The sequence below is a fragment of the Phoxinus phoxinus genome, assembly GCF_949152265.1.
Source record: "Phoxinus phoxinus genome assembly, chromosome: 4".
NCBI classification, from domain to species: domain Eukaryota; kingdom Metazoa; phylum Chordata; class Actinopteri; order Cypriniformes; family Leuciscidae; genus Phoxinus; species Phoxinus phoxinus.
In genome coordinates, this window is record NC_136879.1 from 28,518,581 (window position 1) to 28,540,765 (window position 22,185).

Sequence of the window (22,185 nt, forward strand, 5' to 3'; positions counted from 1 at the left end):
CCGCGTGAGAGCGCTAGAGAAACGCAGCAAGCGGAACACGAGCTGGCGCTGCCCTCTTTCTCTCTCCATCCGTCTACGTTGACGCGGAAGCACTCTGTTCATTTGAAAACTACTAAGAAATCAAACGTGTTGAGCAGATGATTCAAAACTAATGTTTATCTCAGATTTCCAGAGATAAACATCTGAAACTACCGTGATCATTTTCTCAGCGTGGGGATTCAGTGGATATGAGTTAACTGTTGCTTTATTTGGCGACGTTTCTTTGAAAGCCTTGCAGTTATGGAGCAAGGTAATAAATAATCTATTAATGTAAAAGTTATTAGGATAATGCGCGTTCCCTTTTTCTTTCCCGCCTTTAGTTTTATGTTGAAATTATATACGGTTATGTGAAATGCCATCATTTAATTCATGCGCATGACGTTATCTGCGCTTATTAAGTTTACGTTCTTCTATTCTTATAAATTAGAATGACGTTCATCTGACCTACACTAGTACAGGATGACACGATGTAGCAATTTAATTTGTATCATATTTTAGACGTGGGCTTAGATTTAATCAGCACCATTGAAACGCCAAATAATCAGAAAGTGTCCCATCTGATCTATATTCACACAAACAAAAACAGAAGAATTCTGAAAGCATCCTATTCATGCATCGTATCAGCGCATTGTATGACATCCACTTAGTGCAAGAGACAAAACTCATTCTAATGATAAAATAAATTTCAAATAAACAATATAATTTATCATACCTGAAAGAAGCATTACCTGATACACCACCTCTTTTTCAGAGTCATGGCTGAGCTGTGAGAAGACAGCTGTGCTACAGGGAGGATTCTTATTGGCCAATCAAATATGCCAACCTGAGCCACTGTCGTCTCTGAGGAAAGAGGACTGGGATCGGATTGGATCTCCAATTGTTAAAGCTGCCAAAGAGATATGCGAACATTCGCTCAGAGACTCCAAAGACAGACTCCATTGGAGAAAGAAGATTCTCTGTATTGTGTGGAGCAAGATCCTAGAGGTGAATAACAAAGAGGACATCGATATCAGATGGAAGGAAGACCCATTGTTTGCCGTACAGAACAGCCTTCCTGACATTAATCATATTGTGCTGTTTGAGCTGGTAAAGTCGATGAGCTTTCCTACCATCTATGTGGAGCTGCTGTTGTGCTTTCAACCAGCTGAACGGTGCAAAGAACTCAAGCTGTTGGTTGATCATGTGACAAGCAGCAGCACAGAGGCAGATGTGAAGCTACTGTTGGAGGTGTGGTGGGAACTACTGAAGGGCAAGAGAGGATGTCTTGATGCCTTAGACCGTCTCTTTACGGCTCAGTGTTCACGCTCCATGACGTCCACGACCGAGCCACTGGCATCAAAACGATTCAAACCTGACCCAGAATCCACATCTACATGTATGGTGTACATACTATTTGAGGGGCTGAGGAAAATAAAAGAGCATTTGACTTCCTCTGAGTTGTGTAATTTTGCCCTCTCAAATTGCATGGACACACTGTATACCAACTACCTTTTAAGCAGTGCTGCTGATCTTTCCATTGAAGTTAAACTCCAGGACATCTCTCGCATAGTGAGCCTTAAAAAAAGAGATGAAGGGAATGATGGTTTTGACTTGATTGAGGTCATACGTGAGGTTCGGAGAGACCTCGCTGCCGCTCTCACTCCTGCTGAGACCAAGCCGTGTGGAATGACATTCATCCAGGCCATGCAGGTCACACTTGAGAGTATATGCTCCTGGGAGGTTATGGGGCTTCTGAAGATGCCCAGCAATGACCCAAGTGTCACGGCGATCCGTCTAAAAGATAGCCTGGGCAGAGTTCTGCCGTCTTTGGAGCAGCCATCACTTGCTAAAGATCTGGTTGGAAATGGGCAGACTTTGAATAATTTGAGAGTAACTTTGAAAGGCTTACTGGCATCTTTATCATTCACTGTTCCTGAATGTTCTGCAGCAGAAGTAGCAAATATTTCTATGACCATCTTGGACCATCATCTTGAGGGGTTTGAAGGCCTTCCTGGACTGTTTGCCTCCAAACTAAGTCAAAATTTCATTGAGGCAGAGTGGATTCAGTGCCTAGAGAGAAATGCATGTGTGTTTCAAACCAAAGATCTTTTGATGATGTTGATCTCCACCCTTACAGCTAAATGTCAAAGTGATTCTGATGTTCAGCCCTGCAGAAAGCTCAAGGATATTATTGTAGACATATTTTCCCACTTGTCCTTACCTGACAAAAATGCTACACTTTCAGAATTGCTCTCCATCTCCAGAAAAGGTCTTCATGGATTTCTTCCCAGTTCGGTAACTATAGGCTTCTCTGAGGAGCTCAATCTGGCCTTCAACAGCATCATTCAGAGTGGTGCAAATAGCAACCTTGATGCAGCAGTCTCTGCTGTTGCCCGAGTGGCTTTCCAGAACCCTGAAGCCACTTTGCGGCGATGCTGCCACATGGCTGTTGTCAACCTGGGTGCTCACACTCTGATAGCCGAGATTCTCCTGCAGCTCTCAGGTCTCGTGTCTTCACCAGGAGTTCACAACTACAACCTGCTGTGTAGATGCCTGCAGGACACAGTGTGGAGCAAGCTGTCCTCACTTCAAGAAGAGAACCAGTTTCTACAATTCTTGACTGAGATGATGAAGTGCAACATAACTGGATGCATGGGAGAAAAGCAGAGTTTCCTTCCTCCGGAAAAAGCCTTGCATGTGTTTGTCCAGCCGTACCTTCTCCCAGTATCTCCCAGCTCAAACAAATTAGAGTTTTGTCTACGACTTCTTCAGTGCGCACTGAGCCAGGAGACCATGAGTGATTCAACACACTGGATAATGAGCTGCTCTCCATTCCCGCTTTTATATTGTCTAGCTCAGCTCTTGAATGAGTGCAATAGGTGCTGGGACCAGCCGGTAGAAGGTGAGACACCAATCTCCATGGAGTCCAAAGACCTGCTATTGTCTGTACTGCACACACTGGGGATAATTGTTGGGAAGGAAGTGGCCCATGCACCTGATGTTTGGTCCAGAGCTCTCTCTTGGCTCTATAGCAAAGTGGAGGAACTGGATTGGACCATGCGGTTTTACCTGAAGGATGTGTGGGGAAAACATTTCAAGTATGAAGTTCCAAGCTCTCTGTTGTCAGTTTGTGATCTTCCTGAGCAGGAGTGGTCCGGTCTGGACTTGCCTCAGTATGGACAAGGTACTGGACTTGTAGCATTTTTAGAATGCTGTGCTCTTTCAGACTGTGTTCATGAGACAATGCTGGAAACTCTCTCCCTAAACCTTCTGAAACCAGATGACCTTAACATGTTCAGTAAGGGCCTGTTAGTAGCCGCGTGTCAGTTGCTCCCATGGTGCACATCTGGGGAATGGGAAAGACTTCTAAAAGTGTTACAAGAACTTTTACAGTCAAGCAAACTTTATGTGCCATTCTCTTTAGAATACGTTGATTTCCTTCCGTTACTTGACCTACGTTCGTTTGCCAGAGAGATGCGCCTATCTGTGTTTCTTCTGCGTGTCTTCCAGTTGCTTTGCAGTTCCAGCTGTTCTGATTGGCTGCCACCTCAAGGCTGGGTGCACACAGGACGGCTTTACGCCAATGCAATGAGAGGCATTATCAGCTCAGTCACAGAGAAGATTCCCCTGCAGTCCACCACTGCATCTCCCAAATCCTCCGGAGCTTGCAGTCAAGAAGTTCTGTTTGTGATGACTCAGCTCTTCTGTCATGTGCTCCATGTGCAGGTGATGATACCTGGCCAGCCAGAGGTGCTGTTCCTGTGTGCACTTGAGATTCTGACCCACTATGAGGCTGTGTTCTCAGCATTTCCCGACAGCTGCACTGCCCTGCAGGGACGCGACACTCGTCACTTCTTCACTACAATCGCAGACAATTTGCAGTGTGCAGATATGAAGGCTGTTCTACACCAGAAGATAGCTCAGTTATGAGATCACATCAGGAACTCAATGCAATATGACTGCTAAACCACAAGTTACTTTTTTTGTTGTTGTTGGGTTGTCACAAAAAAAAAGTTAAATAAATAATTGTGCATAGCATTTGTTGTGTTCAACACTTCTTTTCAAATATATATTTGCTAACACTTTTGCAATAATGTTGTTTGTTTACATTAGCTAATGCATTTGGTATCATGAACTAATAATGAACTATTCTTATAGCATTTATGAATGTAGGTTAACGTTCATTTGTAAATGTACTACTGTTAATTTATGTTCGTTCAAAATACATTAATATTAAATTATATAGCTTTTTAAAAATGCATTCGAATGTAGAGATGAACATTAACCTAGATGAATAAATGCTGTGAGAAGTTTCATCCATGATATTTCTGAACAGTACACATTGGTCTGGTTTCACAGACTGGGTTTAGATTGAGCCAGGATTAGGCCTTAGTTCAATTAGGACATTTAAGTAGCTTTTTTATACACTTTTTTTATATACCTTAGAAAAAACATTACTGGTGTGTATCTTAAGACAAAACAATGGCACTGACATACCGTATTTTAAGATATAAGTTGCTTTTAGCTAAAACATCTTAAACATGCATTTTAGTCTGGGACTAGGCTTAATCCTTGTCATCCCGTAAAAAACGGGATTTTATTTTTATTTAATTTCTTGATAAAAGGCTGCTTGTGTTGTTGACCAATGAAATTGGCTGTAGGGCAGGATTTCTGCTACACTGGCGTGATTTCTAAAGACACCTATTTCAGTGCCATCGGTCAGGTAATGGGGTCATTTATACAAACTATTCTAAAGAAGCACTCTAATGATCATTTTATGATTGTACATCTGTATTTCACAAAACTTTCTTTCTATGGTAATTAGGCATGTGACTCAAATTTTCATGTTGCGATGATAATTGCTGAAGCTTTTATCATGGTATACAATATCACAATATTGAAATAAGTTGCAAAAAAAGTGTTGTCGTACTATAATAGGTTTAATAATTTTTTCCTGTAACTAAAAGAACTGAATATTTAAATATAATAAACTTTTTTTACAGGCTATGGTTGGGCTTGTTTACATCAGTGCACGTGCCTCTTTAATGCAGCATACAGCGGTGTTGTGCATTTTAAAAGCTTAGTGGGTAAAGTATTCTTAAAATGCACTCTACAAATCGGAATAATTCCTAATAAATAATTATTCACGGTATTTTGAAGTGCCCGCGATAACAATATTCTACATGTTCATTATCGTGATATAGGCCTGTCGTATTACTAAATGTCTAATGATAATGGTTCTCTGGAGGTAAGGTAACAAGCATCATAATAACAACAAGGCAATCTGTCCCAAATAAAATGTTTTATTCCAAGTGAAAATTTCAACAATGTAAACTCATGAGGATCATCTGTTTAAACTAAAGTCAAAGTCAGGTACTACAAGTCTCATGGTATTTTCATAAATCTGCAAAACAGTCGATTATAGTAGCTAAAAATTATAATTCACATTATTATACTCATGTGTAGTGAGTACAACATATACCTCATGCAAATCTCTTAGTGGTTTCAGGACAGACCACTTAATGTCTCACTCACTTCCCATAGTTTTTTGGCCACAGCATCGTCTTGAGCCATGGCTTTCACTTTCTGCACAGCACAGTTGGAGAAATACCTGCCACTCAGGGCTTCAATGCCCTCCTGCACAGCACAGTGTAGAGTTGTCTGGGCACCAGCCTCTACATCCTTAAAGAACAGAGCTGCGATGCCTTTCAATAGCCTCCTACACATTTTATTCAAATTGCGGGCCAAATCGGAGTTTATAGCACCTGGAGATACAAAAGTGTTGGTATGAATGGTTAGCCATTGCATAATATAAAACAAGTCAAAAGTATGTTCACAACTTGACTAAAATGTTGCTTGTGATAAAAATTTTTTTTGAATCTCAAGGTTTCTGCTTAGATTCTTGAAATTAGCAGTGTAGAGTAAACTAATATCAATTGTGCCTACATATTCAATTCTTGATAGAGCTAAAATACCAGTATGATGTTGGAGAGAGACAGACCTGGGTGGAGGCTGTAACAGGTCACGTGGGTTCCTTGCAGCCTCTTGGCAAGCTCATGTGTGAAGAGCACATTGCACAGTTTGCTGTGGGAATATATCCTGAAGACATTCCAGAAAGACTCACCTACTCCAAACTCCTTGTGGTTGCGAAGAGTGTCAAAGTCAAGGTTACCGTGATTATGTAAATATGAAGATACGGTGACAATGCGGCTTGGCGCGCACTCTTTCAATCTGTCCAGCAGCAAGTTAGTCAGGAGGAAGTGACCAAGGTGATTGACGCCAAACATAAGACCAAAACCATCTTCAGTAGTGCCCTGCATATAAACTCCTAAAAATATAGATATCATGCATTACGTATGAACTTACGTATGATTTTGATTAAATATTCCTTACAAAACCAGCATCGGTGGAATCAGATGACATGAAATACAATGGAGTAGCCTACACACTGAATATTGTGGGGGGTTAAAAATTATTTTCAGCAATACATTAAATTGATAAAGTGACAGTAAAAACATTCACATTCTATATTTAAATAATATTTACATTCTATATTTAAATAAATGCTGTTACTTTTACATTTCTTTTAAAATATATATATATATATATTCCTGAAAACACTGTATCAGGTTCCACAAAGCTATTACGGATAATAAGATATGTATTAAATACATACAGACAGTATATTAAATATAGAAGCAGCTATTTCATATTTCAGCATATTACTGTTTCTGCAGTTTTTTTTAAACAAATGCAAGGTGAAATTAAGAGACAATTTCAAAAGCATTAAAACCTATCCCAACGCTTGAATGCTAGTGTATTTAATTATTAAAATAGCCTATTGAATTAATATTTTATAGCTTATGATATGTTTGCGAATTAAACAAAACTCAACCTGCATTGTTGATAAGGATGTCCAGTCTTCTCTCGGTCTTGAGAAAAGTTTCTGTAAAGGAGCGCACTGATTTCAAACTGGCCAAATCCAGCTCCATGTACGCCACATTTTTACTCCTACTCTCCTGTGTTGAAACAAAAACATAGTGTATAAGTTATATATTACTATAATACCATACAGTAACTTATGTTTAATAAGTAAGGACAATGTTCTCACTCTTTGCACAATATCAACAGCAGCTTGGCCGCGTGTTTGGTTCCGACAGGCCAGAATGACTCTCGCGCCTCTCCGCGCTAAATCCACCGCGGTGACTCTACCGATGCCTGTGTTACTACCTGCACACACCGTCACAAAGTTCCCATGAAGTGATTTAAAAACGACTGACGAAAAGATTGACTTGACACATTCTTAAAAAGGAAATAATAATACAATAAAATTACGCGTTTTACCTGTAACGATGACCGTCTTGCCGTGCAGTTTTTCCTTGCTTTTGCATCGCGCTCCATTTACATATGTACGAAATATCATCAGCACCCCAATCACAACACCCGCGATCAGCAATATCTCGGACATTTTCAGCGAGAAATACAACACGGAAGTAACAATCCACAATACCTACAGCTATTCCGGGGTTGACATATCCTACCTGTATAACCTGTTGCACTGACTAACCAGATGAGTTGGGTAGTTCATTTGTTGTAGTATAATAAAGTTTTTTTTTTTTTTTTACTTAGGCACTCGATGGTTTTCCTGTAATCGTGGACAATTTTAATTCAGGGTCAGGTCAGGACAGGACCAACGTGTTTACATGGGACATACTTTTATAAAACAATACGCGATATGCTGGTTAGCCCTATACAATGGTAATTGACATATTACAAAATGTTATCATAGATGATAACATTTTGTAATATGTCAATTACCATTGTTCTACCAAAACATAAAATAAACAGTTTAACATTAGCCTACAATATGCAAAAGTCTACATTGGAAAATAAATGTGAAATAACATTACCCAGTGTGCCCACAATATGCAGGTGGGCTTTGGGGTCCCAGCCCAGAGCGTGCGCATTCTGTGGGCAAACAACGGGCCCTGTAGGGGCCCCACTCTACTTAGTGTAGGCAACTCATACACTTTGGGCTGACCCAGTGGGACTTGCAGTGACTATTATTTTAGAAGAAACTATGATTAGCATAGTAAAAAAAAAACATCTAGCTAAATAGTTAACACAGAGTAGTTTCCTTCGGTGAATAATAGTTTTAACAAAAATATGAATTAATTAGTCCCAAGCTGAGGTTATCTGTTGTATCCAGGGCCTGTGGCATAGGCAAGATTATATAGGGCGTAAGCAAGGCAAGTGCAAGTAACGGAAATTACATAAAAAATTTGGGAACATTTTTATTAATTTCGGTGACATATTTGCCCCAAGCCCCGATAACTTGTGTACGAGCCATGATGGCGGGGGACAGGGCTCTTTTTTGAGCACAAGCGGAGGCCCCTTCTGTTTCAAGTGAAATGAGTGAAACCCAGCAAAGGCCGCTACTGCACACTGCATATGGATGAAGGCCGGTGTTATCTAAATTTTATAACCATACACATACATTCACAAACAAGGCTTCTAGTCCCAGACTAAAATGCATGTTATTGCTGTTTTAACTGAAAGCAACTTGCACTGACATTTCTTAAAATATGTCAGTGCCATTGTTTTGTCTCAAGTTGCACACAGTAATGATTTTTTTTCAAATAACATTTATAAAAGCTACTTGAATGTCCCAATTGAACGAAGGCCTAATCCTGGCTTTATCTAAACCCTGTCTGTGAAACCAGGCCTTAATGATGGCAAGGTTAGGATTAGCTCAACAAAGTGCCAACTAGTCACATAATTCAGTGGGTCACAGAACTCAACACATCGGCCAGTGCGTCGCAGGATCCATGCAGCGACTGTTTCCAGCCTATTTTTGCTGTATGGCACACGCTGAACTCCACAACGTGGTAATGTTTCTATACTGTGTAACTGACTTTCTTATGTGGAATATAAGATCATCTGAAAAACAAGTTTTTTTGTCCATACAATGGAAGTCAGTGGACACTAAAACTGGTTTGGTATACAACATTCTTTGAGATATATTCTTTTGCGTTCCACAGAAGAAATTCAGACAGACTTGAAACAAAATAAAGTTAAGTAAATGACAGAGTATCTTTTATTATACACAAAAATCATAAAATGGTCTGTTATTTAAAAATCTTTATATATTTACAATGTAATGACATACATGTCAGAATTTTCTTGCTGACAAAATGACACTTCAGTCACATGTACATGACCAAAAGACAACTTTAGCTGAACAACAAGCTTTATACACAAATGAACTTCACAACCGAGGCTGTGTGGAGGCTCTAACACTACAGATAAACGGACAGTTCCAGAAGAAAACTAGAACGATCAATGATTCTGCTAATAAATCCTACAAAGGTATTTGCACATGTATGCACTTCTGCATATAGTTACCTAGTGTGCAAAAAACTGCAGAAAAAAGAACAATACATTTTTATAACAAAATAAAATATTTTGGAGTAAATACATTGTTCAAAAGAGTACATAAAAACCTCTTATACTGACACAAAGTATACAGGGTGTAGTGTCGACAAGAGAGGTTTAGGGGAAAATCGAACATCTGCTCCTCAGTCAAAAGGTTTTGCATAAAAAATAAAAAAAAATGATAGAAATGTAATGTGCAAACACTTTGTCCATAACACCCAGCACCCAAAGTACAAATGAATGAACTAACCGCTTTATCAAAGTTCCTCTATCCAAACTGCGGTATTTACGGTCCATCGTATTTTTTAAGGAGAGGATGTGTTATGATACAGACTTGGACTGTAGCACTGGCATTTGGTGGAGTTTGGGAGTCTGTGCGTCAACCACTCCAGTCTCTTCATGGCTAACGGTGGTGGATGTCTCCTCTTTTTTGGGTTGGTTGCTAGTAAACTCTGTGATGCTGAATAGGAACTGCATGCAGCCCACTTTGATGCAGCTGCTGTGGTGAAGCAATGCGGTGCCCTCCCAGCCCGCTCCGCTGCCCCCTATCAGGCTGGAGCTGCTGGCTTTACAGTTACAGGGGGACTTGGGTCCTCCTTGAGCCAGGCTGCTCATCATAGCACCTGCGGGCATCAGCACCGCCTCCGCACACACCTCCCCCAGCGGCTTCCTTGACCTGTTGCCTCCTGCGGATTTACCATACGAGACAATGCATTATGACAATCATATCACGCATTACAGAAACAAGATGTGGGCGGTACTCACTGATGCTGTTTTGCACTTTGGACGCAAGCCCACTGGGTGAAGTGATGTTTGGTTTGTCGGAGAAGTCACATGAGTAAAGCACGTTATCTACAGTCGTCCCGTGCTCACTGTAGTTCAGAAGCTCATAATGCTTCGTGTTCTACGAGAGATTAAAAAGCATTTATAAACATTCCTCTCCCTTGATCAGTTAAATCTGGACAATTAGGTTAAAATGAGCATCCCAAGAGCCTTTAATGAGGCGTAATTACTGAATTCACTCACTTCATCATAAAAGATGCAGGCATGTTTCCCAGAAACATAATTGCAATGACCGTAGTTTGTAAGGCACACGTCCATTTCAGCACCTAAAGAAAAAAATTAATAAAATCAATAATTCAACCTCAAAAATGAAGCAATTTTGTTTATGTTGCTTTTTGCAAACCGTACCTGTTCCTATGTACAGAGTCCTATAGCACATGTTGATAGCTGCCCCTTTTCCTGTTAAAGGACACAGTACTGCTCGAGCTTGCACGTCCCTTTTTTGTACTGGAAAAGAGGAAGGATTTGCTACATTATGACTGGACGGGTCATTAGGACAGCCTAAACATGATGTGATGAGCGAGAAGTGTTACCTTCAGTGTGTGGGGAGGGTTTGGGCAGAGAGGCAGCGACGGCTGGAGAAATCCCACATTTACTCGAGGGCTGAAGAGATTTGGGAGACAACAGCTGCTGGATCCTCTGCCAGGCCAGAAGTCTGATCAACTCCTCATCCAGCTTATTCATGTCCACTTCTGCAACAGAGAAAACTATGTCATTCCTCACCACCAGTGCAAAGTTATTATTTCTACTGGGAAAGAATGGGCATAATAGAACTCGTTTTTAAACGAACCCATTCTTTCCCAGTAGAAATAATAACTTGTACTTGCAAAGTAGATTCATAATACACAGTCATTTCTGGATGAAGTTGAACCTTTACCTGCGTCACCTTGAACCACATTCTTGATGTAGCTGTATAAGCTGCCTATAGAGGAGGGGAGCGTCGAGCCTTTCCCAACAGACATCGCATCAGGGCTCACTTTGTTCTCTGAAAAAAAACAAGGCATTTATAGGAATTTTTATGTGGACTGAAAAATCTTCAATCTCAAAACTCCAATTCGGTCTCAAAACCCCCCAAAAATATTAGGGTTTGGAACTATAAGTTAGTAAACAATTATTTTAGTAATTTAGTTGAGACACAACATTTGGAATTCTAGCACTTTTTAAAAATGTAAATTCATATTTCAAATAAATGCTGTTCTATTCAAAGAATCCTGAAAAAATATTTGTGGAAACATTAAGCTGCAAGCTGTTTCATGAAATGGGTTTTTAGATTTTTTTATATTGTTGTCTGAGGTCAACTTATGATGTTCGCTTGGTTTTTACATTCAAAAACATAAAAATGAATAAGTAATAGGCTATTTTCTACCCTGGTTTTGAGCCTAGCTCCTGAAACGCTCGGTTTTTATGGGCGTGCCGCATTGAAGACTTGGAAGTAAACACCCACTGCTATGATTAGATAACAGTTTTGCATATTATGAGTTTCATGTATTGTGTGAATCGGTGGGCGGGGCTAAACAGACAGTGTTGACGTAGGTGTTGATCCTCTTCTACGGAGGCGGTGTTTGATACCCTTTGACGTCATAGATCCCCACTTTGAAAAACCTGTCGTTCGCTGTGCCTGTGTCAATAAAAGCTTTTATTGGACTAACAAGGAAGTTTTAAATTCTGAAACTTACAGGATATTCTTCTAGTATGATGACCTCTTATATGTCAAAAGCTCAAGGAAAATTAGATTTCTCAGTTCATCAAACCTTTAAAAAAAATTCTTGAGCACCAAATCAGCATATTAGAATGATTTCATATCAAACTAATTTTTATCTAACAATTTTTGAATGATAGTGAATTTTGTGCCAATTCTTGTGCAATATAAGAAGGTTATTACCCCTTTACTCCTTGTACTTTTTAATTGCAAGATACAATGAATCTAATACTCAAAAGGGGATTGTTAAATCTAGAGCATAGCTGAGGGAAATTCTGTATGATGTATAGAGTGATGTAAATGAGTATGTAGGTTTCAAAAACCTTTAGTTTGAGATGAGAAGCTGCTGTTCGGCCCCGAGGAGGCGTTCCCTCCAGCTGAGCTGTGATGATGGGCAGACGCATCTGAAGCAAGGCTGGTAGATGAAGGAGTATCTCTCTGCACACAGGAGCTGAGGGGACTGCTGCTCTCAGTCTTTATGTCTACATGGTTGGGCAGGGCTGGTTCTGTGAGTGGAGTTTGTAGTCTGTGTGGGGTTTCAGCTGTCATACAAGATTTACCCTCACACACCACCGGGCCATTCACTCCTGTGCCCTTCTCCGCTGGACTGTCAGAATCTCCCTGACAAGATCTGTCTCGGCAGCTTTCGGGCTGTTTGGGTGCCAGAGAGGGCAGCAGAGGAGCCCCCTGGGGGCCAACTGGTGTACCGCTGATCTCCGGTGTCTCCATACACTCCTGCGTCTTCACGCCTGACATATCAGTAAGCTCCAAAGCCCGGAGGGAAGATGACATCTGCTTAGCAGATAAATGTTTCATAATACTGCACTGAAGTGCAATGACATGACGAAGCCACTGTGGAAAGGAGAAAATAAACTGAATGGTACAGATTCAATTTGCAGTCATATTTATACAACAGCAGTAAAGTTTGATATACAAACACTTTATACAGTCCATTTACCTCCTCTTGTTCTTCTTTGCTGGTTAAATGTTGGGCAGACGAAGAACATTCTTGTTCCATAAAACCATTTGTGACGAGCTCTCCATTGCGAAGGCCCATTTGATCCATCAGCACAGGGGGGTTTTGGTAGTGACTTTTAATGGCATTGGGGACCTATGAACGCATAAAAGTGACAGTCATAAACTAAAACTACGGTCTATGTAAAGGTCTCTTTGCTGAAATTACCCAGTTTGATAACTGGATAAGGATTATTCTTAAATCATGTAATAGAGATCACACTCACAAGAGTAATTTCGAGCCAAATAAATTGGAACTGAGCATGAATAAAACATAAATAAAGGTTTAGGGTCGGTAGGTTCTTTTAAATGTTTTTGAAAGAAGTTTCTTATGTTCACCAAGGCTACATTTATTTGATCAAAAATACATTTAAAAAAAAGAAAAATTACAATGATTTAAATAATTGTTCTCTATTTTAACATATTTTAGGTTTTTTAATGCATATTATTCCTGTGATGCAACAGTTGTGCTGCTTAACACAACAGTTGTGCTGCTTAATATTTTTGTGGAAACCATGATACTTTTTTTCCAGGATACTTTGATAATCTATTGTAACACATGTATTTACTGCCCCTTTTGATTAATTAAAAGTATCCTTGGTGAAATTTTATTCATTTAAAAACTGACCTAAACTTTTTAAATAGTATGGAAATGAATAAAGGCCATTTATCAGTGAATTTAATCCATTTAACAGGACAACTCGATTGAAGTCAACAAGCCATATAAGTTTCTACTGTCAATACATATTTTATTAATATTATTATTATTTTCATCCTACATAAAAGGCCTGGTAAACCGTTTTTGAAGGAATGCAGGAACCCTAAAAACCATGTTACGTTGCTCTATGAGACTCCACCTTCAATGTCTTTTTCTTGATGTGGCGGACACCTCTGCGATTGGGATGGTGTTGGCGGTGAACCCACCGCAGAAAGTCCACTTTGACTGCGTGTTGGGACAATCGGTCCTGGAACTGATCGAAAAGCTGGCAACGTGTGCTGAGGGTCACGTTCTTTTGATTTAGCTAGGATGGAAATAAACAACTTTTTCATTTTATAGTTCTTAATTTCAGGAGAGAGTAATGAAATCACAATCAACTAAAGGTAAAGATAAGAAGAAAAAAAATTATGAGCTAAAATGTGACGTATTACAAAAACTGAACAGAGAAAAAATACTGTAATCTGTTGTGATTGGTTCCAAAAAGCGTTCAAAGACGAGCCACTCACCAACATGTGCTCTACGTGGTTGGGACACATCCATCTCCCAGTGGGCATGGCAGTGAGAGGCGGGTCCAGGCAGTCCATATGGAACAGGAGCGCACAGTAATCACACTGGATCAGAGGAGCCACCCTGCAGCTCCTATGGAGGAACAGGAGAGAGACAACCTGATGCACTGTGCAACAATACTGACGACAATGTGATTCCATTTGGGTTTCAAATTCTGGGTCAGTGTTATTTTTATATTATTTATATACTAATACAGTATTTGCAAATATCTTGAATTAGCTTTTATTGCTATATTTTCAGGCTTCATATTAGTATAAATTTAGTAATTCTGTTATTAAATAAATGTCATTTTCTTATTTAAATTTCCCATTTTACTTTTAGTAATTTTATTACTTTCATTTAATAAAGTTTTTCATCTAATAAATGTTTAAATGAACACAAAAAAATTATGTTACCAACACTATTCTGAAAATAACTTAATTTCTCAATTTTAATCAATTCTCATTTTGAAGAATCAATCTTTTAGTCTATGCTGTTTTGAGTTGATGAATGAACGGAACATTGAGTGCGTTTACATGCACCCTCATAATGCAATTATAATGGGAGTTTGGCAAAATTGCAATTAAACTTTACCTCATGTAAACAAAAGACTTCGATCAAACTAATACGATTAAGCTCATAATGGTAGTAACCATAATTGCAATAAACTATGTGGTGTATGACGATTTTAATTGCAATAAACAGGGATGTAAACACCTTAATCGCATTATTAACACACGGACCAAAATGTGCAAATACGTCAAATGTGTATTGCATTTGCAGCAAGTAGTTTAAAACAGTGGCCAGTAACATGCATACTGTAATTGAGTTCATCATTTGTATAATGGTGGTAAAAAATAACCACACTTCTTAGTGAATAATCAGAATAAAAATTGCATGTAAACTGGAGTGAAGAGCTTTGTTCATGCCATGTGAACATAGTAATTGTATCGCGCCTCCTATCCAATAAATTGTATAAGCTTTATTACTTAATAGATATGATGTGCTTACAAAAGTTTCAGCTTACAAATTCTGGCAATTTTATTAGGAGATTTAAACAATAAATACCGTTTTGTCGCTCTTTAATATGGCATGACAGATTGCTGTAGCGCCTCAGTTCAAGCGGCACGTGAACCGATCATCTCTTCCTCTTTACTACTAGTTACAGCATGAAATAAACGTGAACGAACATCAGAGGAATGTTGAAAGATACAGTACAACTTATCGAAATCTGTATCATGTCTCGTAATCGCTCAATCTGCGTTTCAAGAGAACAATATTTCACTTAATGTTACATTTACCTAATAAAAGCCATTCATGACTCGTTAGTCAGCTAGAAAAATTAACTCTACAGAGGAGCATTATGCTAATTATATGCACTCTTGCATTTACTTAACCTGTTCTATGATACTTAATGTATATTGGAATAATTCATATTTTTATGACAGCCACCATTTAAATGTCTATATTTAAAAAATAACATAATTATTTAATTAAAAATGTATTATTAAAAAAAACTCCTTGTGTGCAATTAACTGATTTGTATAGGCTACTTACATTTTAAATGTTAACCTTTAATATTATAGTGATGTACCAACTGGGGTTTCCTGTATAGTTTACAGCATAAGTTGAGATATTTTTTCACTGAAGAAATTTGCCATGTACTGTACATGACAGGCCCCAATTAATCAATATTAAATTGAATTGAATCCAAATCATGAAATTAAAGTCAATGCCCAGCCTTAACATATACATATACACACGCACACATATAACAGTGTCTGTAATGTTTCTGGGCTCTTACTTGCCACAGGTGAAGCACACTTTGACTGGCAGAGGGACCAGCCCACTGGGATCCAGCTCATGTTGTGGCCTTTTTACATTCTTGCCTATTGCCTCCTCTTTCCTTCTGCGCTTACTGCTGCCTGTAGACACACACACACACATACACTAAGAGTTATTCAATGCACACTTTAACAACACATCGCACAAAAGTGTGGGCGAGTCTCACCTGGCAGTGAAGTGGTGCACGTAAGCTCAGTGGGCAGCTGGAACTGCGTGGGGTTTCTCTCCATGGCCGCAGCGATCAGCAGCTGAAAAGGTTTCTTCAGGCGGAGTGTGTTGCTCTCGGACTCAGAGCAGTGCACTTCCTCTTCAACATCCATCAGGTCCTCGTCCACGTCATTCTGTTCCGATGGTGTGGGCGTGTCAGTGGACGCATTGGAAGTGGGCGTTCCAGGACGGCTGCTCGTGCGTCGCTCCAGAAGACGGACCTGCGCGACAGCGAGTCTCAGGCCTCCTGACGCAGCAGAGGGCAGTCCGTCCAGACGCAGCGTGCCCAGCTCCAGCTCCGCAGCAGGGGAGGACGAGCGCTTGGACAGCTGCCGCTCTAGCGCCCCGTTCACCTGCTCTGCCTTCTGCTCACGCTTCTAGAAAACCACAAAATCATACTGTATTGCGCTGTCCTAAAACTAGTAAGCAAGGTTGCTAAGGCAACAGTTCACATGCTGTTAAGGATACTCTTAAGCAGTAAAAAAAAAATCATAGCACACAAATGTTGAGTAAAATTATTCTTTTTGAGTTGACTTGACTTTATTGATTGAATGAAATGCATGCTTATGATTAACATTTATCTCTACCATCTGATTTGTATTTTGCTCAAAGCAATACATTCTGGGATTATATCTTTTGTGAAGGCGGCATGCATTTTGTGTCTTCCTCAATACATTATTATACGTTCAGGTTTTTTCCTGCACTGAAGATATTTTGCCAAAATTAATCTTTGTTCAACCAAAGATCTCTAACTCCACAAGTTTCTGGATCGACAACCGTATTTAAATGCACGATTGAATTCGATACAGTGACAGTGATAACCTCGGTAATGGACAGAACAATATCTGATACTGTATGCTAAATGATCTTGAGGTGTAAATGCGAAAATTAGACCTGCCTTTTCTTCTATGTAATGTTACTTTGTTGTTCATTTTATTACTTACTTTTTTAAATGGGTCACTCCGTGACTTTTTACATATAAATGCAGACTTTTTAAATATAGAATAGTTCTAAGCACTTTGTTTTATGATCTGTCCTGACAGTGATTATTTTTATATCATGAATAAATAGGAGAAGTTATTATTACAAACTGCTTCACACAGTATTATTAAAGTACTGGGCTCACAGTTCACGTGTCTAAGGTACTTTGTACGGTGTGTAGATGCCCCTATTCGTCCGCCACCACCAAAGACCATTTTTGAGCCAGGAAAAACCTGTTAAATTTTCATAGACAAAGCAAGGGCAAATATGACCACACTAACCTTCTTGCGCACACTGCAGCGATGACACATCCAGTCACCAGGGGGCAGCATCTCTCTGCTCAAAGGCGGATTACTGTAAAGAATGACATTTCTTTCACAAATCTTGATATGTTCAAAAACAGTACTGCTTTTAACACATTAAAAAATTTCTGTAACCTATTTGCGGAAATAAAAAAAAAAGCAGATTTTTTTGTATGAAAAATATAGTGACAGTTCACAGGTTTTATTCACTGTACTAGAAGCAAAGAAAACCACATCGCTGCAAACAAACACACTGACTTATTGTAATATTTAGGTTACATAGCACAAATGATGCAATGTTATTGACATGCCACAACTATGTAAATACAATTCTTACTTTTTTCTCTTTGACATACAGTAGACTAGCTCTATGTTACATCAGCTAAGAGAAAGACTGGATCGACCGAATGTGAAACAACCACACAAAACAGGACAGAGTTGTTGAATAATACATTTACTTACCCTCAGTGATAAGCACAGGACAATAGCAGTAAAAACTAAGCGTTTGCTTAATAGGACATGGCAGAAAAACTATTAACGGCTATCAAATAAAATGACTCCCTTCAAACTAAACTTAATAAGAAATTAACACACAGCTGTGGCTTCAGAATGAGAGAACTGTAATCTTACACATGAGATGTAGATGAGGACAACTAAACAGGAAAATAAACCTGCAGGCATCAATAACTTTCTCATTCTTAGGGTAAATGTGCATTAATACTTTAGCTCAAGCTCAGGCTGTCAGTGAACAAAAGACTTCTAAATGCACTTTTTTGGTAGAGGAAGTGGTGATGTGCATAAAACAATATGCAAAGTTAGCAGTCATGCAATCTACAGCGATTATGCTACAGCGATAAGCTTCAGCAGGCTGAACATATGCTGAACTGCCAAACTGACTGTAGTTTCTGATACTGCTAGTTTTTTCAAAGAAATGAATATATATATATATAAAAAAAGAGAGGTGCGTGCAACCACTACAACAATTTGAAGTGGATCACAAAAGTGAATCAAACTTGTTCTAAGACAAGAACGGGTATTGATAAAAATGAATGTATAACTTTGATGAAAGGTAATTAATGAATAAGATAAATGATTGCTTTAATTCAGCAAGGACACATTAAATAGCTCAAAAGTGACAGTAGACATTTGTTTCCACAAAAATATTAAGCACTAAGCAGCACAACATTAATAATATGAAATCTTTCTTGAGCACCACTTCAGGATCATGTGACACTGAAGACCCGAGTAATGATCCTGAGAATTCTGCTTTGCCATCACAGGAATACATTACACCTTCAAATATTTAGGAAGTTAGTAGAAATTAAGTAAAACATTTCACAATATTGCTGTTTTTTAATCAAATAAATGCAGCCTTGGTAAGTACAAGATACTTTTAAAAACAATTATTATTAACTTTAGGATGTCATGTTTTTTTTTTTCATTTAATGTTACGTTGACAACTATAAATTCATAAACACTGTCTTTTACTAGAGAAAGATGGCACATGGTGCATCACTAACCACTCTAACTAGAGCTTCCAATACTACCACAAGTCACCCTCTTAAATCCAAATCAGCCAACCAGACAAATAACTTTGTGAAATATAAAAATCGTCAGTATAAACAGACATGTACATAAACAGCCGAAAGGACAAACAATAGTTGACCGTTCTCAGTGTTTATCCCTGACAGTATATGAGATCGCATTGCACACGTACCAGCACTGCAGGTGAAAGGCAGCCGGACAGTGGTCGCAGCAGAGCAGATCTCCTCCCTCACGGCAGCTGTCACAGGTGTCATGGTTTGTGGCTCGGCCTCCTCTCCTGGTCTCCCTCTCTGGCTTGCGTCTCTTCTCTCCATCCTCGGAGCGTGGAGGTGCGAGGAGCTGTTGAATTTGCTGGAACAAATTGGCAAATATAATTGAAGCATGCATGTAGTGTTACACAAAGATCTCCTGAAATGTTTGAAGTGACAGACGTCAGTGGAGAGAAAGTCTGTTCACACATTAAACGGGTGTTTCCAACCTTACCAGTGAAAGGTTTTGGATATCATCCGAATCTGATTGCAGATTTTGGAGTAAAATCAGGTGTTAGTTTTTTTTATTGAAACCTCCAGAGTGTGCAGTCCTGGACCACTGCGTTCAACTACGAGTAGGTCATTAAACTTTTTTCCATGTCAAATCAGATCTGGTCACGTGAGCTCACTAATGAAAACTGTTCGGTTGCTGTATAGCCATTTAGCCAAGTTTGGTTCACGTTTCTGCGACAGGCCCAGCTCTACATTAACTCACCAAGCGACTCACGTCCATTCTGCAACTTACTGTCATTCGGATTCATTTAATCCATATACGCCTGTATTATAACTCGCATAAGGCAGTGATTTGTGGCACAGCTGAAGGGCAGACAGGCTTACCTCCATTAGGCCCCCAGACGTGTCCAAATCGTACAGAATCTTCGGGGTCTCCATTTTGTCCCACATTCACACTGCTGAAATGTAGCATGAACACACAACCCGACAACAGTTCTCGCTTTCTCCAAATCCAGTCGGGTTTATCTGCTGTCCTTAAGACGTCCTGGAGAAATTAAACTGGTCACTGGTCGATAATCTAACAAGATAGCGGATTGGCTGCTCCGATGTTCGGCTAGCTAGCAGCTATCAACAAACAAAAGCACACAGGTCGCCAGAGGTCTGGTGCTAAACGAGAGCTGATGAATCGCTCAAACTCTCATTTAAGTGCAAATATTGTTCCTATTTTGAATGAAAAGTTGCTGTCTGGTGCAGTATTGAAGGTTTCATGTGGGATGTAAAGGCCTAGCTCGCTAGCCTAGCAGCATCCTCTGCTTCAGCAGCAGCCGCCTGCAAAGATGCGTGTAGAAATCCACAGCTGTCTGTCCCCATCGCATACTGACTAGAAAAGCGCTCTCTTTCGCAAAGCAAGTCTGCTGGATTGATTGTCGGCGGTTAGGTCCTTATGTGCAGAAACACTCGTGGATTGTGTTCAGATGACAGCAGTGAAGAGCCGAGGTGTTGTTATGAAAAGCCATTGCTAGTAGCTATTTGCTAACTGGCTGGCGCTGCCCTCCTCTGACTCGACTCAAGCGGGGTTGGAATGAAGTCTGCGCATGCGTACTGAGACGAAGAGAGGAAGGGCTCCTCCTAGCGTTTGTCTGGCAGAATAACAGAATAACTCTTCAAGCCTGCAGGCCATGTTTTTTCTCAAGAGGAAATATCATAAACAAAAGGAAATATTCCCCAAGAATGGGCAAAAATAGTTCGTGAAGGACAAATAAACCAGCCCAATCCAATGGAATATCATTTTTTAATTGAAGATATGCTCCGACATGTTGTGGTAAATAATTACAGTACAGTACAATAAAGTAAAAATATATTTTGAATCAATATAATCCTAAACAGCCAATTCTTCCATGAGTGCTTGACTGAATTCCTGCAATGCACTAAAAAAAATACATTAAAAACTCAAAATTATTTATCCACTGTTTTTCAGTTCTTTCGACTATCTTGTACTTCTCATATTACTGAACTGCTCATGTTCTTCCTCACTCATAAGTTGCTTTGGATAATTAAATAAATATGAATGTAATGCATGTAATATTTTCATATTGAAAAATGCACTTGAGTTCCTTGAATTCCATTAAATGTTGTTTCTTATGTTCCCAAAACACTGTTGTTCAATTGGAGACAGTGAAACACTGAAACGTACACACAATGCAAGTCTGTCATGTGACCAGTTGTGATGTTTTTGGCAGCTTTTGCTAATTACAGTGAAATGACAATATTTCAATCAATACGGACAACATTCAAATGGAGACCAAGTACATAACTCTTTTAGATGATCCATATCATTGATATTAACAGACAGTGTGAAACGATGAACAAAGATCTACTCTATAATAGATAAACCTCATATATACATACATTTAAGCCATATCTAATACAAATTTTATGTACATTCTTAGATATTTATATATTAAGAGTGCCTGCTGAAAGAGTACAGTCAATTGTTATTTTGTTCCATATGTATAAAAACATACAAAAATAAACGGAAATCAAAAAATCAGAGCCAATTGATCAGTGAAGGAGGGATGATTTACAAGAACTTCCTGTACATAGATTTTTACTTTTGGCTTACTCGACCAAAGCTGAAATTTAGCGCAGATAGAGAGCACTTCAACAGCAGGCTTTTGTTTGACACTGTACACACAGGCGAGTCATAATTATTAAGATTAACGTAAATGCTTAAGACCACCCCAATGAAACCCACTTCACATCACTGGATACAGATGTACCAGTTTCCATGCAAAACACTACACTTTATAAAACTGCCAGATGCTATTTGAAGGTAGTGGAAAATTAAAAGATTTAAAAAAAAGATTTAACTGTAAACCATGCATAGGTTTAATTGCTCAATAATTGCTGTGTGTTACACAATAGGTTTAAAGAGTGTTCCCCCATCCCCCCTGGATGGTATTCATATTTGAAATGCTATGATTAACATTACATTTACGGAAAATGTGATCTCCAGATACTACTACCATTCAAAAGTTTGGAGTCGGTAAG

At 39.2% G+C, this 22,185-nt stretch overlaps 3 protein-coding genes across 4 annotated transcripts; 1 reads left to right on the forward strand and 2 right to left on the reverse strand.

Annotated features, from left to right (window-relative positions):
• The first annotated feature begins 15 nt into the window (after window positions 1-15).
• On the forward strand, window positions 16-4,349 carry gemin4 (gem (nuclear organelle) associated protein 4). The gene is made up of 2 exons (XM_079610889.1): window positions 16-289; window positions 791-4,349. Exons 1-2 carry the CDS (start codon window positions 280-282, stop codon window positions 3,946-3,948), a joined length of 3,168 nt encoding a protein of 1,055 aa, XP_079467015.1. The 5' UTR covers window positions 16-279; the 3' UTR covers window positions 3,949-4,349.
• A 954-nt stretch (window positions 4,350-5,303) lies between these two features.
• On the reverse strand, window positions 5,304-7,688 carry dhrs13b.1 (dehydrogenase/reductase (SDR family) member 13b.1). Its single transcript, XM_079610890.1, has 5 exons — window positions 7,363-7,688; window positions 7,130-7,248; window positions 6,914-7,037; window positions 6,020-6,346; window positions 5,304-5,783 (listed from the first exon to the last, which is right to left on the reverse strand). The coding sequence occupies exons 1-5, from the start codon at window positions 7,484-7,486 to the stop codon at window positions 5,524-5,526; spliced, it is 954 nt and encodes a 317-aa protein (XP_079467016.1). The 5' UTR covers window positions 7,487-7,688; the 3' UTR covers window positions 5,304-5,523.
• Window positions 7,689-9,088: 1,400 nt separating this feature from the next.
• phf12b (PHD finger protein 12b) lies at window positions 9,089-20,748 on the reverse strand. Of its 2 annotated transcripts, none has more exons than XM_079608954.1 (15): window positions 20,020-20,748; window positions 19,326-19,504; window positions 17,588-17,660; window positions 16,285-16,702; window positions 16,078-16,198; window positions 14,234-14,366; window positions 13,867-14,031; window positions 12,954-13,106; window positions 12,319-12,847; window positions 11,174-11,281; window positions 10,830-10,988; window positions 10,645-10,743; window positions 10,480-10,562; window positions 10,219-10,357; window positions 9,089-10,139 (listed from the first exon to the last, which is right to left on the reverse strand). In XM_079608954.1, exons 1-15 carry the CDS (start codon window positions 20,083-20,085, stop codon window positions 9,775-9,777), a joined length of 2,790 nt encoding a protein of 929 aa, XP_079465080.1. In that variant the 5' UTR covers window positions 20,086-20,748; the 3' UTR covers window positions 9,089-9,774. The 2 variants fall into 2 exon arrangements, with proteins under 2 accessions (XP_079465080.1, XP_079465081.1); XM_079608955.1 differs by lacking the exon at window positions 20,020-20,748 and adding an exon at window positions 19,637-19,768.
• Window positions 20,749-22,185: the final 1,437 nt, after the last annotated feature.

Excerpts from the sequence above, each read along its gene's own strand:
- dhrs13b.1 (XM_079610890.1), bottom strand. The coding sequence starts at position 7,486 with ATGTCCGAGATATTGCTGATCGCGGGTGTTGTGATTGGGGTGCTGATG. Across the intron at positions 7,249-7,362 it reads CAAGACGGTCATCGTTACAG|GTAGTAACACAGGCATCGGT; the intron begins GTAAAACGCGTA and ends CGGTGTGTGCAG. Across the intron at positions 7,038-7,129 it reads CTGTTGATATTGTGCAAAGA|GAGAGTAGGAGTAAAAATGT; the intron begins GTGAGAACATTG and ends GTTTCAACACAG.
- phf12b (XM_079608954.1), bottom strand. The coding sequence starts at position 20,085 with ATGTGGGACAAAATGGAGACCCCGAAGATTCTGTACGATTTGGACACG. Across the intron at positions 16,199-16,284 it reads GTGCACCACTTCACTGCCAG|GCAGCAGTAAGCGCAGAAGG; the intron begins GTGAGACTCGCC and ends GTGTGTCTACAG. Across the intron at positions 10,563-10,644 it reads GACTCTGTACATAGGAACAG|GTGCTGAAATGGACGTGTGC; the intron begins GTACGGTTTGCA and ends TTTTTTCTTTAG.